The 24,278-nt window shown below is 31.3% G+C and overlaps 1 protein-coding gene across 3 annotated transcripts; it reads left to right on the forward strand.

The window, feature by feature from the left end:
- Nucleotides 1-197: 197 nt before the first annotated feature.
- LOC119608018 (transmembrane protein 164) lies at nucleotides 198-19,800 on the forward strand. 3 transcript variants are annotated; one of them, XM_037962228.1, is made up of 4 exons: nucleotides 198-325; nucleotides 16,027-16,527; nucleotides 16,589-16,882; nucleotides 16,952-19,800. In XM_037962228.1, the coding sequence occupies exons 2-4, from the start codon at nucleotides 16,198-16,200 to the stop codon at nucleotides 17,543-17,545; spliced, it is 1,218 nt and encodes a 405-aa protein (XP_037818156.1). In that variant the 5' UTR covers nucleotides 198-325; nucleotides 16,027-16,197; the 3' UTR covers nucleotides 17,546-19,800. The 3 variants fall into 3 exon arrangements, with proteins under 3 accessions (XP_037818156.1, XP_037818159.1, XP_037818157.1); XM_037962231.1 differs by lacking the exon at nucleotides 198-325 and adding an exon at nucleotides 777-1,033; XM_037962229.1 differs by lacking the exon at nucleotides 198-325 and adding an exon at nucleotides 4,148-4,325.
- Nucleotides 19,801-24,278: the final 4,478 nt, after the last annotated feature.

Below are 24,278 nucleotides of genomic sequence, written 5' to 3' on the forward strand. Positions count from 1 at the left end.
TAGTAAACCTTGAAAATTACTTTGTTTACTAATTACACCCACTGTAGCTCGAAATATGAAATAGATCAATACAAATATACGTATTTTCTAATGACTTGACCCACCACTTTATGTCCATATCTATGTAAATATGTAGTTATAGTTGTGCTACACTTCAAATGTTCTATTTAATTTAACAAACATTTCTTTTAAGTAGATTTTTTTAGTTTTATATAGAAAACGAAACTGAAAACATTGTTAAACGGTTATAGCTACAAGAAATAAAACTTAACAGTTAAAGAAAGCATAATTTACAAATCATGAGAAAACAAGAAAAAACGTCATTGTAAGTTTTTTTTTATATATTTAACAAGGATATATAACAGTTTTATGGATATTTTTGTAAGAAACACAAATTTAATAAATAACATATGTGTGTAAATATGTAAAAATGTTTGAAATATTTAAGTAGCAACAACAAAACGTGTACATTTCAAAAATAACTGACAGTTGTTTATAAACATGTTTAATGTATTGTTTGTTATGATTAAAAGCTTCTTTGTTTACATGCACTCTCTTCCTTTTTCCACAAAATTAACACAGTATGAGAGCGAGTAAGTGTTAGAGAGAGGCAAAAGAAGAGCTATTCATAAAGGACATGCTTTCTATAAGCAAACGAAAAATATTAAAATAAAAAAGCTGCCAACAGTTAAAAAAAGTATGATAGCATGATATCTGTTTTTTCTAACTTCCTTACGACAGTTTCTCGGTAAAAATGAAAACGTGAACACATTATAAATCATGAAATAAATAGTGAAAAAAATAAAGAAAATTATGTATTTTAATAATAAAAAAAATGAGTGTTAATTAAGTGTAAAAAAATATACTTTGTATATAAATTTAATTATAGAAAAAAAGAAATGTAAGAAGCCTGATAAAAGTAGGAAATGTTAAAAAAAATATATAATAAATGAAAAGAAAAAAATCTAAAAGGAAAAATAAGTGTACACGCATACACTCATACATACTTAATTGCAAACGTTTGTATGTATATGTACGTCAATTGCCCTGTGCTGTGTAAAAAATATAGATTAAAAAACATAAATAAAATCCCAAAAAAAAAGTTAATAATAAATATTAATAATAATTTAATAGTTAGTACTTTGTTTTATTAACTATTCCATTTATTTTTAACTTAAAAACAATTGATTTTCTTTTGTTGTGGTGTTTGTAAATGTGTAAACGATTTTTTGTGTGTTTTCCAATTTTTTTTTTGGCTAAAAATTTTTTGTGGCATCCAGATGATGTATATTTTTTTATACGCACGAGGCATCTTTGTAATGAAAAAATGTTCAAGTATTTTTTGGGGTTTTTATAATGACTCTGTGTCATTTACTTTGCAACATTCCTAATGTCCCTTTTTGCTTTGTTTTAGTTTTTTAACTTTTTACCATTAATTTAAATTGTTTGCCTTTTTTATAATTTCTTTGTAATTACACCCATTATTATGCCCTACACCCCTATAGTTGGCATTTGTACAATTGCTTGTCACGCGTAGAAATATTGGTTCTACACTTTAGAAATACTTTTAATTATTTCTTCAGTCGTTTTAGTGATGAAAAGTGTAGAATTTAAAAAAATATGGAATTAATCTGTAATTTATATATATATGCTAGAAAGTAAGAGTTTTGGATTTGGTCCTCATAGACTCTTTAAAAGTGCACAAAGTATTCAAAAACTGACACAAAAACATTTTATATTGATACGGGTGTGAGAGAAATATTGATATAACCTTAATACATCAATCCTTAACAGTAGACCAGGCGTATTGTCTGCAATACTACTTAGTCTACTGACTAGTCTATGAATTAGTCTACTGACTAGTCTATCGAGTAGTCTACAGACTAGTCTATTGATTAGTATATACTAGTCTATGAACTAGTCTACTGTTTTTCTACTGACAAGTCTATGGACATGTCTAGTGTATTGATTTGCATACTGTCTAGTCTACGACTAGTCTTGGGACTAATATTGTCAAAAAGTACCATAAAAATACTATAGTAATAGATGTAGATTTTCACTAGAACTGAACTAAATCTGAACTAGAACTGAACTAGAACTGAACTAGAACTGAACTAGAACTGAACTAGAACTGAACTAGAACTGAACTAGAACTGAACTAGAACTGAACTAGAACTGAACTAGAACTGAACTAGAACTGAACTAGAACTGAACTAGAACTGAACTAGAACTGAACTAGAACTGAACTAGAACTGAACTAGAACTGAACTAGAACTGAACTAGAACTGAACTAGAACTGAACTAGAACTGAACTAGAACTGAACTAGAACTGAACTAGAACTGAACAAAACTGAACTAGAGAACTGAACTAGAACTGAACTATAACTAACTAGAACTAACTAGAACTGACTAGAACTGAACTAGAACTGACTAGAACTGAACTAGAACTGAACTAGAACTGAACTAGAACTGAACTAGAACTGAACTAGAACTGAACTAGAACTGAACTTGAACTGAACTAGAACTGAACTAGAACTGAACTAGAACTGAACTAGAACTGAACTAGAACTGAACTAGACTGAACTAGAACTGAACTGACTGAACTAGAACTGAACTAGAACTGAACAAGAACTGAAAAAGAACTGAACTAGAACTGAACTAGAACTGAACTAGAACTGAACTAGAACTGAACTAGAACTGAACTAGAACTGAACTAGAACTGAACTAGAACTGAACTAGAACTGAACTAGAACTGAACTAGAACTGAACTGATGACTAGAAACTGAACTAGACTGAACTAGAACTGAACTAGAACTGACTAAACTGACTAGAACTGAACTAGAACTGAACTAAACTGAACTAGAACTGAACTAAACTGAACTAGAACTGAACTAGAAACTGAACTAGAACTGACTAGAACTGAACTAGAACTGAACTAGAACTGAACTAGAACTGAACTAGAACTGACTAGAACTGAACTAGAACTGACTAGAACTGAACTAGAACTGAACTAGAACTGACTAGAACTGAAACTAGAACTGAACTAGAACTGAACTAGAACTGAACTAGAAACTGAACTAGAACTGAACTAGAACTGAACTAGAACTGAACTAGAAACTGAACTAGAACTGACTAGAAAACTGAACTAGAACTGAAACTAGAACTGAACTAGAACACTGAACTAGAACTGAACTAGAACTGAACTAGAACTGAAGAACTGACTAGAACTGAACTAGAACTGAACTAGAACTGAACTAGAACTGAACTAGAACTGAACTAGAACTGAACTAGAACTGAACTAGAACTGAACTAGAACTAAACTAGAACTGAACTAGAACTGAAGTAGAACTGAACTAAAACTGAACTAGAACTGAACTAGAACTGAACTAGAACTGAACTAGAACTGAACTAGAACTGAACTAAAACTGAACTAGAACTGAACTAGAACTGAACTAGAACTGAACTAGAACTGAACTAGAACTGAACTAGAACTGAACTAGAACTGAACGAGAACTGAACTAGAACTGAACTAGAACTGAACTAGAACTGAACTAGAACTGAACTAGAACTGAACTAGAACTGAACTAGAACTGAACTAGAACTGAACTAAAACTGAACTAGAACTGAACTAGAACTGAACTAGAACTGAACTAGAACTGAACTAGAACTGAACTAGAACTGAACTAGAACTGAACTAGAACTGAACTAGAACTGAACTAGAACTGAACTAGAACTGAACTAGAACTGAACTAGAACTGAACTAGAACTGAACTAGAACTGAACTAGAACTAACTAGAACTGAACTAGAACTGAACTAGAAATGAACTAGAACTGAACTAGAACTGAACTAGAAGAAGTGAACTAAAACTATATAAGTTAATCCCAGTGTAGGGTATTACTAAGCAGTGTTTCGCCAACTATATTTCCTCTTTTCTGTTGTTTATGATTGTGGTTTTGTTGTTTGTGACTGAATAATATAAATTTTGCATGTAAAAATAATAATGGTTGTTTCCTATATGCATTTTCTTTTAAAAAAGTGTCAACAAAATATTAATTAAATAAGCTAAAATCTATAAAAATATTAACTTTTGTTAATAGTTAAATATAAAAATTTAGCTTAAACGATTTATAGCAAATAAAGTGTAAAGAAAAATAAAAATAATAATAAAAAACTTAAGTAAATATTAAAATTTAATATAAATTTACAATATGTGTGTATTTAAAAAATGGGTACCGTTCCAAAAATATCCTAACTATCGGATTATTTGATTTCAGCTACATAATTTAAGTAGAAATAATAATTTGCTGTAAAAAAATGTTATTAGGTATGTATTTAATAACAATTGTTGTTGCTTGTAAGTAGCTTACATTGTTGTATTTGAAAATTGATTTATTGTTAATATTGAAAACGTACTTAAAATTTAAAGCTAATAGTTTAATAGTTAATTTTAGTTATTAGTATATCACTAATTTAATTAGTTCGTGAAAAGTACAAAAATTAAATCAAAATTTGAATGATTGTGAGGAACAAACCCCCACAGGGTGGTATTTTGTTACTTTTACTCTGTGCAACTGCGATTAATAGTCACCTGCGGACCCTAAACGTGAATGGACTTAGACCTTTCTGCTATGCAGGTGATAAAAGATAAAGGTATTAACTGGACTATAGACTAGACTATAGACTAGACTATAGACTAGACTATAGACTAGACTATAGACTAGACTATAGACTAGACTATAGACTAGACTATAGACTAGACTATAGACTAGACTATAGACTAGACTATAGACTAGACTAGACTTGGACTATAGACTAGACTATAGACTAGACTATAGACTAGACTATAGACTAGACTATAGACTAGACTATAGACTAGACTATAGACTAGACATAGACTAGACTATAGGACTAGACTATAGACTAGACTATAGACTAGACTATAGACTAGACTATAGACTAGACTATAGACTAGACTATAGACTAGACTATAGACTAGACTAGACTATAGACTAGACTATAGACTAGACTATAGACTAGGACTATAGACTAGACTATAGACTAGACTATAGACTAGACTATAGACTAGACTATAGACTAGACTATAGACTAGACTATGACTAGACTATAGACTAGACTATAGACTAGACTATAGACTAGACTATAGACTAGACTATAGACTAGACTATAGACTAGACTATATAGACTAGACTATAGACTAGACTATAGACTAGACTATATACTAGACTATAGACTAGACTATAAGTAGACTAATAGACTGACTATAAGACTAGACTATATATACTAGACTATAGACTAGACTATAACTAGACTATAGACTAGACTATAGACTAGACTATAGACTAGACTATAGACTAGATTATAGACTAGACTATATACTAGACTATAGACTAGACTATAGACTAGACTATAGACTAGACTATAGACTAGACTATAGACTAGACTATAGACTAGACTATAGACTAGACTATAGACTAGACTATAGACTAGACTATAGACTAGACTATAGACTAGACTATAGACTAGAATAGACTAGACTATAGACTAGACTATAGACTAGACTATAGACTAGACTATAGACTAGACTATAGACTAGACTATAGACTAGACTATAGACTAGACTATAGACTAGACTATAGACTAGACTATATAGACTATAGACTAGACTATAGACTAGACTATAGACTAGACTATAACTAGACTATAGACTAGACTATAGACTAGACTATAGACTAGACTATAGACTAGAGATAGATAGACTATAGACTAGACTATAGACTAGACTATAGACTAGACTATAGACTAGACTATAGACTAGACTATAGACTAGACTATAGACTAGACTATAGACTAGACTATAGACTAGACTATAGACTAGACTATAGACTAGACTATAGACTAGACTATAGACTAGACTATAGACTAGACTATAGACTAGACTATAGACTAGACTATAGACTAGACTATAGACTAGACTATAGACTAAACTATAGACTAGACTATAGACTAGACTATAGACTAGACTATAGACTAGACTATAGACTAGACTATAGACTATACTATAGACTACACTATAGACTATACTATAGACTAGACTATAGACTAGACTATAGACTAGACTATTGACTAGACTATAGACTAGACTATAGACTAGACTATAGACTAGACTATAGACTAGACTATAGACTAGACTATAGACTAGACTATAGACTAGACTATAGACTAGACTATAGACTAGACTATAGACTAGACTATAGACTAGACTATAGACTAGACTATAACTAGACTATAGACTAGACTATAGACTAGACTATAGACTAGACTATAGACTAGACTATAGACTAGACTATAGACTAGACTATAGACTAGACTATAGACTAGACTATAGACTAGACTGACTAGACTATAGACTAGACTATAGACTAGACTATAGACTAGACTATAGAGACACTTACCACCGAACGACTCTATCTTTATGTCTCAGGACGAGCAAGTCTGACGACAGTATGCCAGTATTTATTTTGAGTGGACACACAAGAGCTTGCTGAAGGGACAATTAAACTTGTTATTGCGAAACTGTCGTCGAAACGACTGAATCAAAACTGTTCCAATCATCTCTCATGAGTTACCATCCACTTTTATTTCGTAGTCGATCTGTCTTCGCATGTATGGGCAGGTCTACGAATATCCAATCGATAGCCATTCTGGTAATGAATGGACATTTGTTTGGTAATATGGACTTCCCGTTAGGTTAGGTTGCGTGGGTAGCTCGCTAGTTAGCGAGTTCATTCGGAGGCCTTGCGATAACCTTAGACTTGCCATACCCTTATGTTGAGAGAATGGTTACCCTTTTTAATATCGTTGACTACAGCTGGTATTTATAATAAAACCGATCATGTTTACTAGTGATGCAACTTTGAGACAGATCATGAAAAAGAGCTAGATCTACCTAAATTTCCAGTTATTCGTCAATGAATGTAGTGGGACTCCCATTATCACTTTTGCTATCGGGTGAGGTTTTGTGTATTAGAAGTTTGTTGGGTCTAGATACATAATTCTCCACTATGATAGCCAGTGCTATTTACATTTGACCTCTCTGGCCCTACGTTTGATTCCGCGGTTTAAATTGGTGTGAGTCCGCTGTAATTGGTTTTTTGATATACGGGTCTTAACGCTTTTCACTTGGCCGTTTATCATTATCTTCTCCATTATTATATTTCATATAACGACAGAGATCCATTTTTTACAATTTATATTTGGAAAGCCTGGCTCAAAACGTTATGTAATATAAAGGGGCGCGCAACAGCCCCGATAAAGACCCAAGTGCATTTCTTCGGTTTGAAGCTAACCTAAAAACAAAGAAACTACTTATAAACTTTTGGAATTTATTCACAGCTCTTAGATTTCTAATTGCTGAAGGAACTAGTTTTAGAACTGGTCCTAAATTTCAAACAAAAGGTACTCGTGTAAGAAGTTCTTACTAAGAATTTTCTCTAGAACTGGGCCACAGATCTGTTTGTTTTATAATTGCTTCTGCAGGCTCCAGCTTTATGCCACATCAATAATCCAAAGCGACTCGTGAAAAAACTAGTTCTAGAACTGGTCCTAAGATCTTTTGGTTTGATAATGCCTGGATAATGCTGCCTTGCAGGCTCGAGCTAAAGTCACACATTTTTGTCCATCTCAAACATTCTCAAGGTTTGAATTATATAAAAAATCATTTGTCGATAGATAGAATAGAACCCAACTCATGAATATTCATCATGGAACACAAAACACAAGTTCAATAATCCCGGTTTGGTAGAAGACTCTGTAATGAATTTCTTTTATAAGGGCGAATGCACCGAAATCAAAACAACGTTTAACAGGATGATATATGTATGTACATACATATGTACAGTATATTGAGGTATTACTGTATTTTCAAATAACAATAAACTTCAGTTTATTACTGCAATTGAAACGCCCAATTCTAGATGATAATACAAAATTTACCCACAATCTAAATTAAACATAATATTAAATGAATTTCTGAATTAAAAACAAAAGTTATAAATCGTATGGATTATTTAAACAAAAGTGCATTAAATATTAAATGTAAATATAAATACTTTATGTAGAATGAATTTTTTTTAATCTGATAAAGCATCCCTTATCCTATAACTATTGTTTAGTGTCACAGAGTTGCCAACATTTCTCAAACTAATTTTACAATTCCTTTAAATTTTTAAACAAACAATTAAAAAAAAAAAAGAGCAAAAAAAGTCTGCGTATTAAAATGATTAAATTAAAATAATAGCCAAATACTTGGTAGGTAGTGTCTGCCTAGAACCACATGGTGCCCATGGTGTTTACTACAGAAAAGCTTTTTCTAAATTGTTGGCTTATTTGAGAGTGTCTTTACTCTTTTCCTGGAGAAATTTTAAGAGAAAGAAAAAGGACGTGAGAACAAAAGATTTTTTTATGGACTTAAAATGAGAACAGCGAAATTTTAAGGATTGAATGAAAGAACACGTGAGACTATTATATTCTTTAATTTAATTTATTTATTATTTCATTTCGTTGTTTTTCTTTCATTTTTTTTTTCATTGTGTTGACTGGCCGACATTGTTGGACATACTAATTCTATTTCCGTTATTAAAAAAAAGCACAATAAATAAATAAATAAATAACAAGTAAGAAATTATAGTCGGGCGAGGCCGACCATATAATACCCTACACCTTTGACAAAAATATAATGTGATTTAGTTGCCATAATAAAGCATTTAAGTTGAATTGTACCTTGCCTTAGATATACATACTTAAGCCGTTTATTGTTGAATAAAATTGTGGACATTTAAGTGAAATTTTGTTGGGGGCTTTTCATAGGGGCTAGGGTCATATGAGAACCTATTATTATGGAATTCGTGGGGGTCATCAAGTCTTGTATACAACTTGGTTATTGCAGCTTTGCGATATATGAGTATATTAAACATAATTATGAACTTAAAAGCCCTATTCGGCGGGTTCAGTTGTATGGGGGCTAGGTGAAATAATGGACCATTTTCAACAGGCTTCATCTACGGTACCATAAAAGATCATGTGCCAAATTTCATTGAATTATCTCCAAAATTGCGACCTGTAGTTTGATTACAAAGTTTAAAAGCCCTATTCGGGGGTTCAGTTGTATGGGGGCTAGGTGAAATAATGGACCGATGGTAACCATTTTCAATAGGCTTCGTCTACGGTACCATAAAAGATCATGTGCCAAATTTCATTGAATTATCTCCAAAATTGCGACCTGTAGTATGATTACAAGTTTTAAAAGCCCTATTCGGGGGTTCAGTTGTATGGGGGCTATGTGAAATAATGGACCGATATTAACCATTTTCAACAGGCTTCGTCCCTGGGACAATAGAAGATCATGTACCAAATTTCATTGAATTATCTTCAAAATTGTGACCTGTAGTTTGATTACAAGGATTACAAGTCCTATTGGGGGGTTCAGTTGTATGGGGGCTAGGTGAAATAATGGACCGATCTTAACCATTTTCAATAGGCTTCGTCCCTGGGACAATAGAAGATCATGTACCAAATTTCATTGAATTATCTTCAAAATTGCGACCTGTAGTTTGATTACAAGGTTTACATGGATGGACGGACAGACGGACGGACGGACGGACATAGCTAAATCGACTCAGAAAATGATTCTGAGCCGATTGGTATACTTTAAGGTGGGTATAGGACCAATATTATTGTGCGTTACAAACATCAGCACAAACCCAATATACCCTCCCCACTAAAGTGGTGTAGGGTATAAAAACAAATAAAATCCTACATTCGCCTAGAGGCTTTCACTCACTTGTCTGTATTTGGTTTTAACCTGTTTGTGTGTTTTCTTTCCCTCCAAAAATATATAAACTAATGAGTTGGCTGATGAACAGGCATTGTCCGGCCGCCATACATTTGACATAATTGACACATTATTGATTTTCATTTTGATTTTTAAACACTATATTGCGTGACAACTTTAATACTTTAATTCGTTTGAATTATTGAAACGTTTAAGGTTTAACTGGGCAATACACACGCAAAAGGTTGCCTACTCGCCGCCGGCAAGCAAATTGTCTAGTCAATTTTAATAGGGAAGAACATTCATTTTAACCTGTTTTTCTTATCCTTTTTTTTCTCAATCAATAATTTCCGCTTAATTTAAATTTCTTTGGCTTTATGCCAAAGTATTTGTTCAATTATTTGGTAATGGCATAAAAGTATATTCAGTATTTAACTTGATTAACAATTGTTTACTCAAGGTTTAACTAAATGTCCTGGCCAAAGTATATTGATTTAATCTTAAATTAATAATTAAAAATTGTGTTGTTACTCAATTTTAAGGCGCAAATAATAACATTCGATTTTATAATAAATAACTAATGTTAAATTTTATTAATTATTTATGATTGGTGGGCAAATATTGTTTGGAATTATTAATATAGCGGTTATTTTTGTTTTGTAGGTGTTCTTAAGGGGTTTAGAACTATTGTATATTTTGAGTTATGGAACATTTTTTTAAATAACAGCCAGAGTACTCCAGTTATAAGATAATCGACTAGAGTATTCAATAGAATAGTCCATAGAATATACTAGTTAATATACTATTCAATAGATTAGTCAATTGACTAGTCCATATACTTGCCAATAGTCTACAGACTATCCTAGTCAGTCATAGTCTAGTCATAGTCTAGTCATAGTCTAGTCATAGTCTAGTCATAGTCTAGTCATAGTCTAGTCATAGTCTAGTCATAGTCTAGTCATAGTCTAGTCATAGTCTAGTCATAGTCTAGTCTAGTCATAGTCTAGTCATTAGTCTAGTCCTAGTCTAGTCATAGTCTAGTCATAGTCTAGTCATAGTCTAGTCATAGTCTAGTCATAGTCTAGTCATAGTCTAGTCATAGTCTAGTCATAGTCTAGTCATAGTCTAGTCATAGTATAGTCATAGTCTAGTCATAGTCTAGTCATAGTCTAGTCATAGTCTAGTTCATTAGTCTAGTCATAGTCTAGTCATAGTCTAGTCATAGTCTAGTCATAGTCTAGTTCATAGTCTAGTCATAGTCTAGTCATAGTCTAGTCATAGTCTAGTCATAGTCTAGTCATAGTCTAAGTCATAGTCTAGTCATAGTCTAGTCATAGTCTAGTCATAGTCTAGTCATAGTCTAGTCATAGTCTAGTCATAGTCTAGTCATAGTCTAGTCATAGTCTAGTCCTAGTCTAGTCATAGTCTAGTCCATAGTCTAGTCATAGTCTAGTCATAGTCTAGTCATAGTCTAGTCAGATCTAGTCATAGTCCTAGTATAGTCTAGTCATAGTCTAGTCATAGTCTAGTCATAGTCTAGTCATAGACTAGTCATAGTCTAGTCATAGTCTAGTCATAGTCTAGTCATAGTCTAGTCATAGTCTAGCCATAGTCTAGTCATAGTCTAGTCATAGTTTAGTCATAGTCTAGTCATAGTCTAGTCATAGTCTAGTCATAGTCTAGTCATTGTCTAGTCATAGTCTAGTCATAGTCTAGTCATAGTCTAGTCATAGTCTAGTCATAGTCTAGTCATAGTCTAGTCATAGTCTAGTCATAGTCTAGTCATAGTCTAGTCATAGTCTAGTCATAGTCTAGTCATAGTCTAGTCATAGTCTAGTCATAGTCTAGTCATAGTCTAGCCATAGTCTAGTCATAGTCATAGACTAGTCATAGTCTAGTCATAGTCATAGTCTAGTCATAGTCTAGTCATAGTCTAGTCATAGTCTAGTCATAGTCTAGTCATAGTCTAGTCATAGTCTAGTCATAGTCTAGTCATAGTCCTAGTCATAGTCATAGTCTAGTCATAGTCTAGTCATAGTCTAGTCATAGTCTAGTCATAGTCTAGTCATAGTCTAGTCATAGTCTAGTCATAGTCTAGTCATAGTCTAGTCATAGTCATAGACTAGTCATAGTCTAGTCATAGTCTAGTCATAGTCTAGTCATAGTCTAGTCATAGTCTAGTCATAGTCTAGTCATAGTCTAGTCATAGTCTAGTCATAGTCTAGTCATAGTCAATTAACGTAGACTAATCCAAAGACTACCCAGAATACTTGTCAATAGACCAATTACATAGTCAATAGACCTAGTACTTAGACTAGTCCATAGAGTTGTCAGATTTGGCTGGTCAGAAAACTTATTAATAGAATAGTCTATAGTCAATAAATTATAGACTATTCTATTAACTAGACAATAGAACAATCAATAGTCTAATCCATAGACTAGTCAATATGATAACCGGCAAACTAGACAATAGATTAGTCAATATAATAGTTCATATACTAGCGAATAAACTAGGCACTGTACTAGTTCATAGACTAATCAATAGACTAGTCAAAAGACTATTTAACAGACAAGACCAAGTCAACAAACAAGAAGGAAGACTGGTTCACAGAATTATCTTTAGACTGGTTCATCGACTAAATTATGCGTTCGTTTATAGAATATTTCATGGATTAGTTAATAGACTATTTAGTTCTTGGATTTCTCAATTCTATCCTATTAAATCCTAAGAAATACACTGAAGTTACTGTCGGGCCTGTTGTAAGCTTCTTTACGTGAAAATGTTGGTGATAAAGATTTTATATACTGATCTATGAAGGTATGGTCAGAAACTCAATTTTCTGACGTTAATACTAAGAATTTTCCAATCATGGTTCACGAAATAATATCGCCCCCAAGATATTTAGATCTATTTTAACAAATGTCTGACAATGACACACATATTTTCAATTCTCTAGACGTGCTCTACATTCATCTGCATGCCTTCATACAATTTTGTATAGTTGTGTCCGTAATCCTGGGTATACAGTCAGAATTCGTACCATCATACTTATAAATTTCTTTTGTCGTCATCAGAAGAAATGCATCTAGGCCGGCATCGAGCCTTTTGAGGGTTCCTTTACATATGCATACTCAGTTTTTCGGATCTTGGTTATTTGGATATGATGATGCCTGGCAATGACGGAGAAAGTATAGCTGTTATTTACTGTTCGCCCGCAGGGTCTACATTAATCTGATTCCGTTGGTCCAATTTAGCAGAGTTGTGCAGGTGTTCACTTAGAATACAAAAATAATCGGACTTTTCATAATTAGGTAGACGACAGTATATCTCAGTTTCCGGGCTTTCAATGTGATTGTCGCATCATATCTTGTAAAAGTTCCGTTTTCGGAGCTTTGGCTCAGCTTGAATCTTGTATGCATGGAAATATATTTGTTTACGATAACAAATTCCTTAAAATATTCTAATTCTAAAACTAATGGTAGGATTACTGTTATTACTCCTAAAATCCACCTTAAACTGTACTTTTAAAATTAAGAACTTACTTATCTAAATGGAATATCCTGCGCAAACAAGTTATTGCCTAAAAATACAAAAAAAAAATACTTAGTTACCTATACCACAATATTCAAACATGACTATTTAGTAGTTTATAAAATACTTTTAAACTTAAATTCATCACCAACGCCACAACCACTAAATCTATCGAAAAGTTAGTTGTTGTATACGAAATGCGCAATGTGTGTCGAAAATTTCCTTTGTAATATTGTTAGCAAACAATTCATTTGATAAAAACTTATAAATTGGAATATATTTTGGTTACCTGTAGATTTAAGGAAATAGAATGGTATTAGGCAAGACCAATTCGATTTACATAGTTATACACTTTTCTTTATGCACTATATGTGTATGTATGTATGTATATTTAGCATGTTTTGTTTAAATGTGTATAATTTTTCGCGTTTTATATAAATATATGTATATGGTCATTAGAAAATAGATTTATTTTTTTCATCATTCTGCTTGTTGAGGATAAACAAATCAACCATAATGACCCTATATATTGCATTTTACATACATATTTATTTTAAATATTATAAATAAACATGGAAATTCTTAATTTAACTGTTTATTGGCATGGAACATTTTAAAAGATAATGACGATGGTATATTATTAATATTTTAATATAAATTCTGGACCCTTCATGAAACATGACTTTAAATATGATACTTAAAATCGAACTCTTTATTATCAAATTAATTTGAGATCCGTTACCATGTTATGAATCTTGTGCAATGAAATCATTAATATGCCTATTTCCCAAATAGTATATACTCAGCTATAGATTATATTTTCGTCTGAACTATAGTCTTAACTATAGTCTAAATTATAACTAGACTATAGTGTAAACTATAGACCAGACTACAGTCTAAACAATAGACTAGACTATAGTCTAAACTATAGTCTAAACTATAGACTAGACTATAGTCTAAGCTATAGACTAGACTATAGTCTAAACTATAGATTAGACTATAGTCTAAACTATAGACTAGACTATAGGTTAAACTATAGACTAGAATGTAGTTTAAACTATAGACTAGACTATAGGTTAAACTATAGACTAGACTATAGTTTAAACTATAGACTAGACTATGGTCTAAACTATAGACTATAATATGGTCTAAACTATAGACTACACTATGGTCTAAACTATAGACTAGACTATATTCTAAACTATAGACTAGACTTAAGTCTAAGCTATAGGCTAGACTATAGCCTAAACTATTGGCTAGACTATAGTCTAAACTATAGACTATAGCCTAGACTATGGACTATACTATAGTATAAACTATAGACTAGACTATAGTATAAACTATAGGCTAGACTATAGTCTAAACTATAGACTAGACTATAATCTAAACTATAGACTAATATATAGTTTAGACTATAGTCTAAACTATTGACTAGACTATACTATAGGCAGTACTAAAGTATAGACAAGACTATAGAATAAACCATAAGCTAGACCATAGACTTTAGTCTAGACTATAGTCTAAACTATAGACTAGACTGTAGTCAAAACTATAGACTAGACTATAGTCTATAAACTAATTTAGACTATAGTCTGAACTATTGACTAGACTAAACTATAGGCAATACTAAATTATAGACAAGACTATAGAATAAACCATAAGCTGGACTATAGTCTAGACTATAGATTAGACTATAGTCTAAACTATAGACTAGACTATAGTCTAAACTATATGCTAGGCTATTGTCTAAACTATAGTTTAAACTAGAAACAAATCTGTAGTTTAGACTATAGTCTAAACTATGGACTAGATTATAGTCTAAACCATAGACTAGACTATAGTCTAAACTATAGACTAGACTATAATCTAAACTATAGACTAGACTATGGTCCAAAGACAAGACTATAGAGTTAACTATAGTCTAAACTGTAGACTGGACTATAGTCTAAACTATAGACAAGTCTATAGACTTAACTATAGACTATAGTCTAAACTATAGTTTAAACTAGAAGCAAATCCGTGGTTTAGACTATAGTCTAAACTATAGACAAGACTATAGAATAAACCACAAACTAGACTAGAGTCTTAACTGTAGACTAAAATATAGACTAGACTATAGTCTAAACTATGGACTTGATTATAGTATAAACTATAGACTAGTCTGTAGTCTAAACTATAGACTAGACTATAATCTAAACTATAGACTAGACTATGGTCCAAATAAAGACAAGACTATAGACTTAACTATAGTCTAAACTGTAGACTGGACTATAGTACAAACTATAGACAAGACTATAGACTTAACTATATATTAGGTTATAGTCTAAGTGAGCCTAGATCATATACTAGACTATAGAATAGACTTAAGTATAAACTATAGGTTAGACCATAGTCTAAATTATAGCTAATAATCTAAACAATAGACTACAAAATAATCTAAATTATAAATGAGACTAAACCATAGACTGACATAGGCCATAAGCTAGATTATATACTATAGAATAAACTTACGACTAAACTATGATCTAGAAAATAATCTGAACTATATATTAGACTAATTATATAAACAATTTTAAAATAATCAAGACATATTTGGAACTCTTCATAGTAGTTATAATTCGAATCTCTTCTTCTTTTTTCCAGGTCATATTAATAACATGTTTTTATGCTGAAATTTAAGAAATAAAAAAAAACTGGAGGCCTTTTTAGTGTTAAAATTATAGCAGACTTTTAAACGAAATCCTTGAGAGCTTAAATAAATAAAAAAATTAATTTATTAACAAAAAGCTTATCAAGGATCAGTGACGCAACACAATGGATTGGAGTTGGGCTGTTGGTGGTGTAACAAATGAAACTCCACGTACAATGGGACCGGAATGTGAAAATTACATGACCGATCGTAGACGTTGGATAGAGGCGGTTTTATTTTGTATTCTCTTCACTTGCATTATCAAATGGGCTACGAAACGTATGGAACCCATACAAATACCAGATGCCAAAGAACTCGAGAAACCACACTCAACGACACGTCTAATGCTATTGATATTTATGACGTTCATATTTGGCATAGAAATGGGTTTTAAATTGGCAAATAGATCTGTGATATTCGTTTTAAATCCTTGTCATATCCAAACATTAGTGCAAGTAAGTTGTGTTATTTTGAAAAGCATAAATATAAACCATTTAAATTTGGTAATTTTTACAGATATATCTTTTAGCCGCCAAGCCTAATAAATTGACTATAACATTATTTAGAATACAAATGAACAATTTAAATGGACCAGTTTTGGCTTTCGTATTTCCCGAAGTCGACTGCAGAACATTACCCTTCGAACAGGCAACATATTGGATTCAACATGCCATGCTGTATATAATACCGGTCTACATTATAAGAACGGGAGCTTATCAAGTGGAAGATATAAAAGACTTTAATTGGGCAATAATAGGTGTAGAGACACAATTAATATATCATTTTGGAGTATTAAACTTTTTTTCAATAGTGAGTACTAAAACAATTTATAAAACAAACATTTGTAATGATTCAATGAATCGAATTTCTCTATTTTAGCGGACTGGCATCAATTTAAATCATATGTTATGTGCCGCTGAATCGGATCCCTTTCAAGGCGATAACTATCGTATAGCCGCTGTGATACATGAGTCAATTCTTTGTCCCATTTTAAATAAACTGACAGTACTAATTTTTAGTACACCGAAGAGTATTCAATATAGTACAGCAACAATGCGTAACCATATGCAACAAAATAAAAAACATGAACAACAACAATATTCAAAGTTAACAGCAAATACAACTTCAACTACAACCACATTACATCAAAATCAACTACAACAACCGGCCATTAGTGAAACAAAATATTTCGCCGACGAAAGATCGAGATTAGCAACAACAACAACAAATCTAATACATCGTAAAACAGCAAATGCAACAGATTATCAACAACATCATCATCATCATTCACCACAACATCAATTACAACAACAATTAACAGAACACGAAGCCAAGGTAGAGACTGGGTTTAAAGGCGACTATATATTAGAGCCCGACGACATGGACATGGAAGTCATAGACGCCTCAACAACGTCTGCAACTAATGCTAACATAACGGCTGAGTATACAATGCCCACGACTAAAATTGATTAGTATTTATAGCAATTTCAAAGAGTATTTATTGTCCGACCGATCTAAACAGTAGTCAATATTCGTAAAAAGGAGTTATTCTTAAAGAGTAAGAACTAAGGATTAAGATTTTTTTGAGTTTTTAATGTAATTTTTCCAAAAAACTTTTAATTTTTCAGAAATTTTTGAATAAGAACTATAGCGATTAAGGTTCCCAAGTTTTTTTTGAGGTTTTTAACTGATTTTTTCAAAAATGTTCGATTTCTTCTAAAATATTTTGTAATTGACAAAATGGTATCCATTGATAACACAGGCCAATAAAATTTTACAAAAAGTCGAAATTCATAGATACATTGTTAAAGAATCGAGCTCTTTTAAATCCGAATCTGGTATAAAAATGTCTTCGTCACATCAGATATTGTGTACTGAAGTTTGGAAAAACACTGATTTTGGTCATATTTGAGACGTTATAACTGCTCGAAAACACCATTATTTATAAAGTTTGTTATATCATCTGAAATTCCAATATATCTCGAAGAAAGAAGAAGATACAACAGAGGTTAAAACCTTATTTTAAAGTTCACAGATTGGGCTTTCGGATGACATAATGTATTTTATAAATAAAGTTGTCTTTGCACGACGTTATACGTCTCAAATTTTAACTTGATCCATGACTTCAGTTCGAAACTATCAACTTCAGAACAGTGTGAAATAACTAATTCCTTGGATACTCTTTCAAAAAACTGATTCCTTGAAAACATTTTTGGAAATACTTTAGAACCAAAATGTTTTCCAGAACAAGTTCTATATAATGACAACATCTCTTACTATAAGACTCTCAAGTGGTTCTCTTTGTACTCGTTCTGGAACTAGAGTTTATAGATAAAATTCTAAAACTTTTGTAGATTCATTATATAGTCAACATTCGTTCTACAAACCGGTTCTGAAACCAGTTTTTTGTTTAATGATTTTAGTTCGAAATTATCACCTTCAAAACATAGGCAAAGAACTGATTCCTTGAAAACTCTTTAGAAGAGCTTTAGAATCATATAAATGTTCCGCAGAACAAGTTCCATATATTTTAGCTGGAACTAAAGTTTATAGAATAAATTATAAAACTGTTATAGATAAAACTTTTGTTCTACAAAACGATTCTGAAACCAGTTTTTGATTAATTATTTTAGTTCGAAATTATCACTTTCAAAACAGTTTAGAAGAACAAGTTTCATATATATTTCGATGACATCTCTTATATAAAGGTTGTTATTCAAGAATCTCAAGTAGTTCTGGAACTATTGTTTTTTAAACAAATTTCTAAATTATTTCATTATATAACTTGTATTCCTTCGTCTAGGGTTCTGTAGAAGCTTTGTAGAGCAAACTACAAAACAGTTCTGAAATCAGCATTTTAGAAGTATTTTATAACTAAAACAATAAGCTACTTTTTTTATTTTAAGGTTAGGTTAGGTTTTAGAAGCTGACTCAATTGGGCCTAGTATAGGTGCCGTTGTGATACCCAAACGGATCAAAACCGCGATCTACCGAGTTGACATGATAGGTAACGTAATAATCCAACGTGTGACAAGGATGAAGGAAACTATCTATCTATCATCAACGTCAGAGAGATCCCCCAAGTCATGCAGGACACTTGTAAAGTCGAGCAGGACACGGATTCCTCATCCTCATTTGTCTTCTAAAGTTGCAATAATGAGGTCGATTAGTATATTCTAATGTTGTTATTTAAGATCTGTCAAGTGTTTCAGTTCTTTGAAGTTACAATAGGAAGTTCCCAAGGAACTCCTTCATTTTTGGAATCTATTCTGAATCGTTATAACTAATTTTAAAGTTTTTAAAATATAGAAAATTATATAAATATTTGCTCAATTTAAAATTATTTTTATGATGTTGTCATTTATCCCGTTTCCCTTAATAGACAAGGACAAAAGGTGCAATACAATTTTAAATTGTTAACTCTGTTTCTAGTTAAATCTATATAAATCGGTCGGATTAACAGTAAAATGTAATATAACAAAAACTCCTAAACAAAAACATTAAAAACAACAACAAAGTTTTTAAATAATTTATTTATTTCCTTCCTTCTTTTTTGTGTTAACTTTTTCTTTGGTTGTAATAGTTTTTTTTTATACTACTATTGTAAAATTGTTAAAAGAAAAATTATAATAAAATCAAATAAAATTTATTAAAAACGCTGTTAAAAAACTCATGGCTTAAAAATTCTCCTTTTTATATAAAAATTAAAAAAACCTATAAAACATTAAATAAACAATATAATAAATGAAAAAAAAAAATAAAATTAAAAATATAAAACATGTGATTACAATAAAATATACAAATTACAATAAAAACACATATTTTAACCAAAAATTTAAAATAATATAAATACTAATAAATCTTTAAAGAAAATATAATTAAAACTCAAGTATATTCTAAAGTTTTAACAACTTTTTTTTTTGGTTTTTTGTTAAATTAAAAGCAAGAGAAGACAAGAAAGAGAAAAAATTAAATTATTAATAAAAAAATATAATTTAAACATATTTGTAGTGTATTTAGTTTAAAAACAATTGTTATTTAGGTATATATAACGAGTATATAGTTTTATATATAAATAATTAAATAAAAATCAGAAAAATTATAAGAAGAAATATTATTGCTTCCTCTGAGATCTCTGAAAGCGATTCATCCAGAATTTACAAAAAAGTTTCGTTTTCAGAGAAGTTTTTCTCAGTAATAGAAGAAGGGCCATTCACGGTGGAGGTCGGAGACCATAGGGTCCATTGTGATTCCCTTCGTATAGTGTGAAGATCTAAAGATAGAGAAACACAACACTAAAAGTAAACAAAAAGAAAAGAGACGAGTAAAAATAGCCAATTCTTAAGGGGGAATCGAATCGATTCCACAATAAAGAATTCTGAAAGAAGATGTAACAAATTCCCCCGATAAAACCTAGTCTGTTCCTCGTGGAACATATTTCCCAGGAATTTCATCCTGAGATTCTGTATATCAATAGTTCCTCCGCATCTTCGCATATCCTGCAATAGTTCGGTATATTACTATCTCACTTACTAGTTAGTTAGTTAATTTGAAAGGAGGATGTATATACATCAAATCCGAAGAAATACACCTAGGCCTCTATCGGGCCTGTTGTGCGCTCCTTAACCAGTGCCTCAGGTGGGAATCGAACCCACCACCTCCGGTCTACCAGACTAGAACACTAACCACTAACCTACCGGAGGCCACATCCCACTTACTAAGTCCCTAATTGAACAGTACCTCGTTAAGAATGTCAGAATCTTTAGACATCGCCTATCCAGTCCTAGAAGAATCTTAGTAGCCTTTTCATCAACTGTTGGCCATAAGGTCCTTGATATTTTGTAATCCATTCTACTAAAATCAATAGTGACTGATATGTGGTTTCACTTTTTTATCCTTATAATCTATGTCAAGGTTCGAACCTAATCAAACTAGTTCGTTTGCAACTTCATTATCATGCATATTGCAGTTTTGCTGATTTTAAGTGGAAAACTTCTTGAAGTCACGCCTGATAGAATTATCGAAGATTTGGATGACGCAGATATCTGAGATCTACTGAAAATTGATTACAACTTATATACGGACAGACAGACGGACGGACATGGCTAAAGCTACTCCGCTATGTATAAGGATTTGGAATGTACTTATATAGGGTAAAGGGTATAAACAGTAAAAGAATAAGTCCTATTTTATAAAAAGTATTAAGTAGTTTCCTTTTATGTATAGATTCTCAGGTTCTTTTCCTACCATATTAGAGAAAATAATATAACCTATTAGTAGATCTAATAAGTACCAGATATTGTCCTCGAATAGATTTTCATTCACTCAGCATACAGGGTATGCTAATTAATGTTTGTTGGTTCAATATTATAGAAAACTCAAATAAGTACCATTACGAAAAAGTACCAAAAATTTTCCTCTTTATTTAATAAATATTAATATTGTTAAATATAAAAAGAGATACGATTTGAAGGATGATAAACTAGAATAACATCTTTCCTCGTTGAAAATACCATTAAAAAAGTAAAATTTTTTCCATTTTTCGCCAGGAACACCTTATTTTTAAAGTACTTAATATTTAAATTTGTATATCGAAGATAAAACTCGATTAATCAACATTTAATTACTCAAGTAAATGTAATGTGTTTCTATAGATTGCAAATTTAATTTAATTTGAAATTCTCCTACTGTAATTAGTATGGGCTTAACGGAATTCATGTCGGTAATGCAGTAGTTTTACTTACCATGTAATGCAACATTTTTCAGAAAAAACTTATTTTAAAGTAATATATTGTTAATCCTCTAGTAATAAACAATATTAATAATAAAATTCTATAATTTTTTAATACATTTAAACAAATATTTAAATGTTTGCTTTTGTATTTGAAAACTGTATTATCTACCAAATAAACATTGCTACATGCAACTCTAAATATTACAGTATATTATTCACTAGATTTGGCAACCCCTAACATTAAAACAACTAAAAAAATCCCAAAACAAATGACTTGCTATCTCTGTTACACCTACATACAATATACAAAAATTGACAGCTGCTCAAGAATATGCTAAAGGGAAATTTTTTTCCTCTAGGGAAATTAAAATATCTGATTAGCTTGCAGAGACTTGCGCCGATTCGGCTTCTTAAGCCGACTAAGCCTAGCCGCCGAACAAAATGTCAAAGCCGCCGCCGCCGAAAATTTTTCAGCTTAATACGGCTTGAAAATTTCGCCATATTTTGTACAATTTACAGAATACTTTCGCTAAATTTGTGGAATTTTACAATATAAAATTAATTTGTTTTCATTTAAGCAAGTTTTCTTTTATCTAATAATAAGCCGCTCATTGAAATTTGGCCGGTGTAGAACTTTGCTCAACGTTCGATGTATATGGGTAAAAAGGGTAAAAACGTAAATTCGGTAACCTCAAATCTCCTAAACTAGAAAAGTTACAAAAACAGTTAAAGCTTATCGTCGTTCATTTAAAAAAAAGCGGACATGTGTCCGGTAATTTTTTCAAATTCGGCCCCTTTGGGGAATAAACGGGTAAAAACTGTAATTTGATACTTCTTTTGCACCCCATGTATCTTTTAAACCAGAGAATATTCAAAAAATATGTTTAAATCCTTCATAACTTGACGAATAAAAATATAGTACTTTTTGGATATTCGGACGTTTAAGGGGTGAAAATTGTACCTATTTTTGGTACTTTTTTATAAAACATTGTTTTTGGTTTATTAACTTATACATATAATAACGGGCTCCCAATATGATGTTGCAACTTTTTGGAAAAGAATTTTTATTTCGTTAATGGGGAGGAAAAAAGTACCAAAAGGGGTAAAAACGGGAAATTTGATTTCATTCAAGAAACACTAAATATGCTAATGGGATGTTATTTGGAACACCGGTACCAAGTGATATTTTTTGGTACTTTTTCATTCTCCAACTGGTACTTTTTGAGTTTTCTATGATATTGAAATCGAAACATGAAATTAATAATTAAGGGACTTTTCGAAACTTTTTCGTTCTGCAAAGGTACTTTTTGAGTTTTCTATAAAATTTAACCTAGAAACATGAAATTAAGCCAGTAGAGTCCGGAGTAAATGAGAATCTATAAAATGGGACTTATTGGTACTTTATCGTACTTCGATTGGTACTTTTTGACTTAGAACTTAGAAACATGAAATTAAGCACTTGAGAATCTATAAAAGTGGACTTTTTGGTACTTTTTCGTTCTTCAAAAGGAACTTTTTGAATTTTCTATAATATTAAACCTAGAAACAGGAAAGCATGTAGAGCCCCGATTAAGTGAGAACCTGGTTCTTCAAAAGATACATTTTAAGTTTTTGTATAATAATGAACCTAGAAACGTGAAATTAAGCATGTAGAGCCCGGATTAAGTGAGGTCTTATAAAACGGGACTTTTTGGTACTTTTTCGTTCTTCAAAAGGTACTTTTTGAGTTTTCTATTAAATTGAACATAGAAACATGAAATTATGCACGTAGAGCCCGGAGTAAATGAGAATCTATAAAATGGCACTTTTTGGTACTTTTTTGTTCTTTGACTGGTACTTTTTGAGCTTGCTACAAAATTTGAACCTCGAAACATGAAATTAAGCACTTAGAGCCTGGAGTAAATGAGAATCTATAAAAGGGGAACTTTATCGTACTTCGACTGGTACTTTTTGAGTTTTACATAAAATTAAACATAGAAACATAAAAATAAATATGTAGAGCCCGGAGTAATCTATAAAAAGGGACTTTTTAGTACTTTTTCGTTATTCGACTGGTACTTTTTGAATTTTTTATAATATTGAACCTAGAAACATGAAATTAAGAATGTACAGCCCGGATTAAGTGATAACATATAAAAGGTGACTTTTTGGTACTTTTTCGTTCTTCGACTGGTACTTTTTGAATTTTTTATAATATTGAACCTATAGACATGAAATTAAACCTGTAGGGCATGGAGTAAGTTAGAACATATAAAACGGGACTTTTTGGTACTTTTTCGTTCTTCAACTACTATTGAATTTTCTATTTGAATTTTCTATTATAATGAGCCTAAAAACATAAAACTAAGCAATCAGGGACTTGAGTGAATGAAAATTTAAACTGGAGTATTTCTGGTAATTTTTCGTTCTTTAACTGGTACTTTTTGAATTTTCTAAAATATTGAATATGTAAACATAAAATTAAACACGCAG

This window comes from Lucilia sericata, unplaced genomic scaffold (assembly GCF_015586225.1).
Source record: "Lucilia sericata isolate MDLA Ls3-8-SP2 unplaced genomic scaffold, ASM1558622v1 Contig000775F_arrow, whole genome shotgun sequence".
Taxonomy (NCBI): Eukaryota; Metazoa; Arthropoda; class Insecta; order Diptera; family Calliphoridae; genus Lucilia; species Lucilia sericata.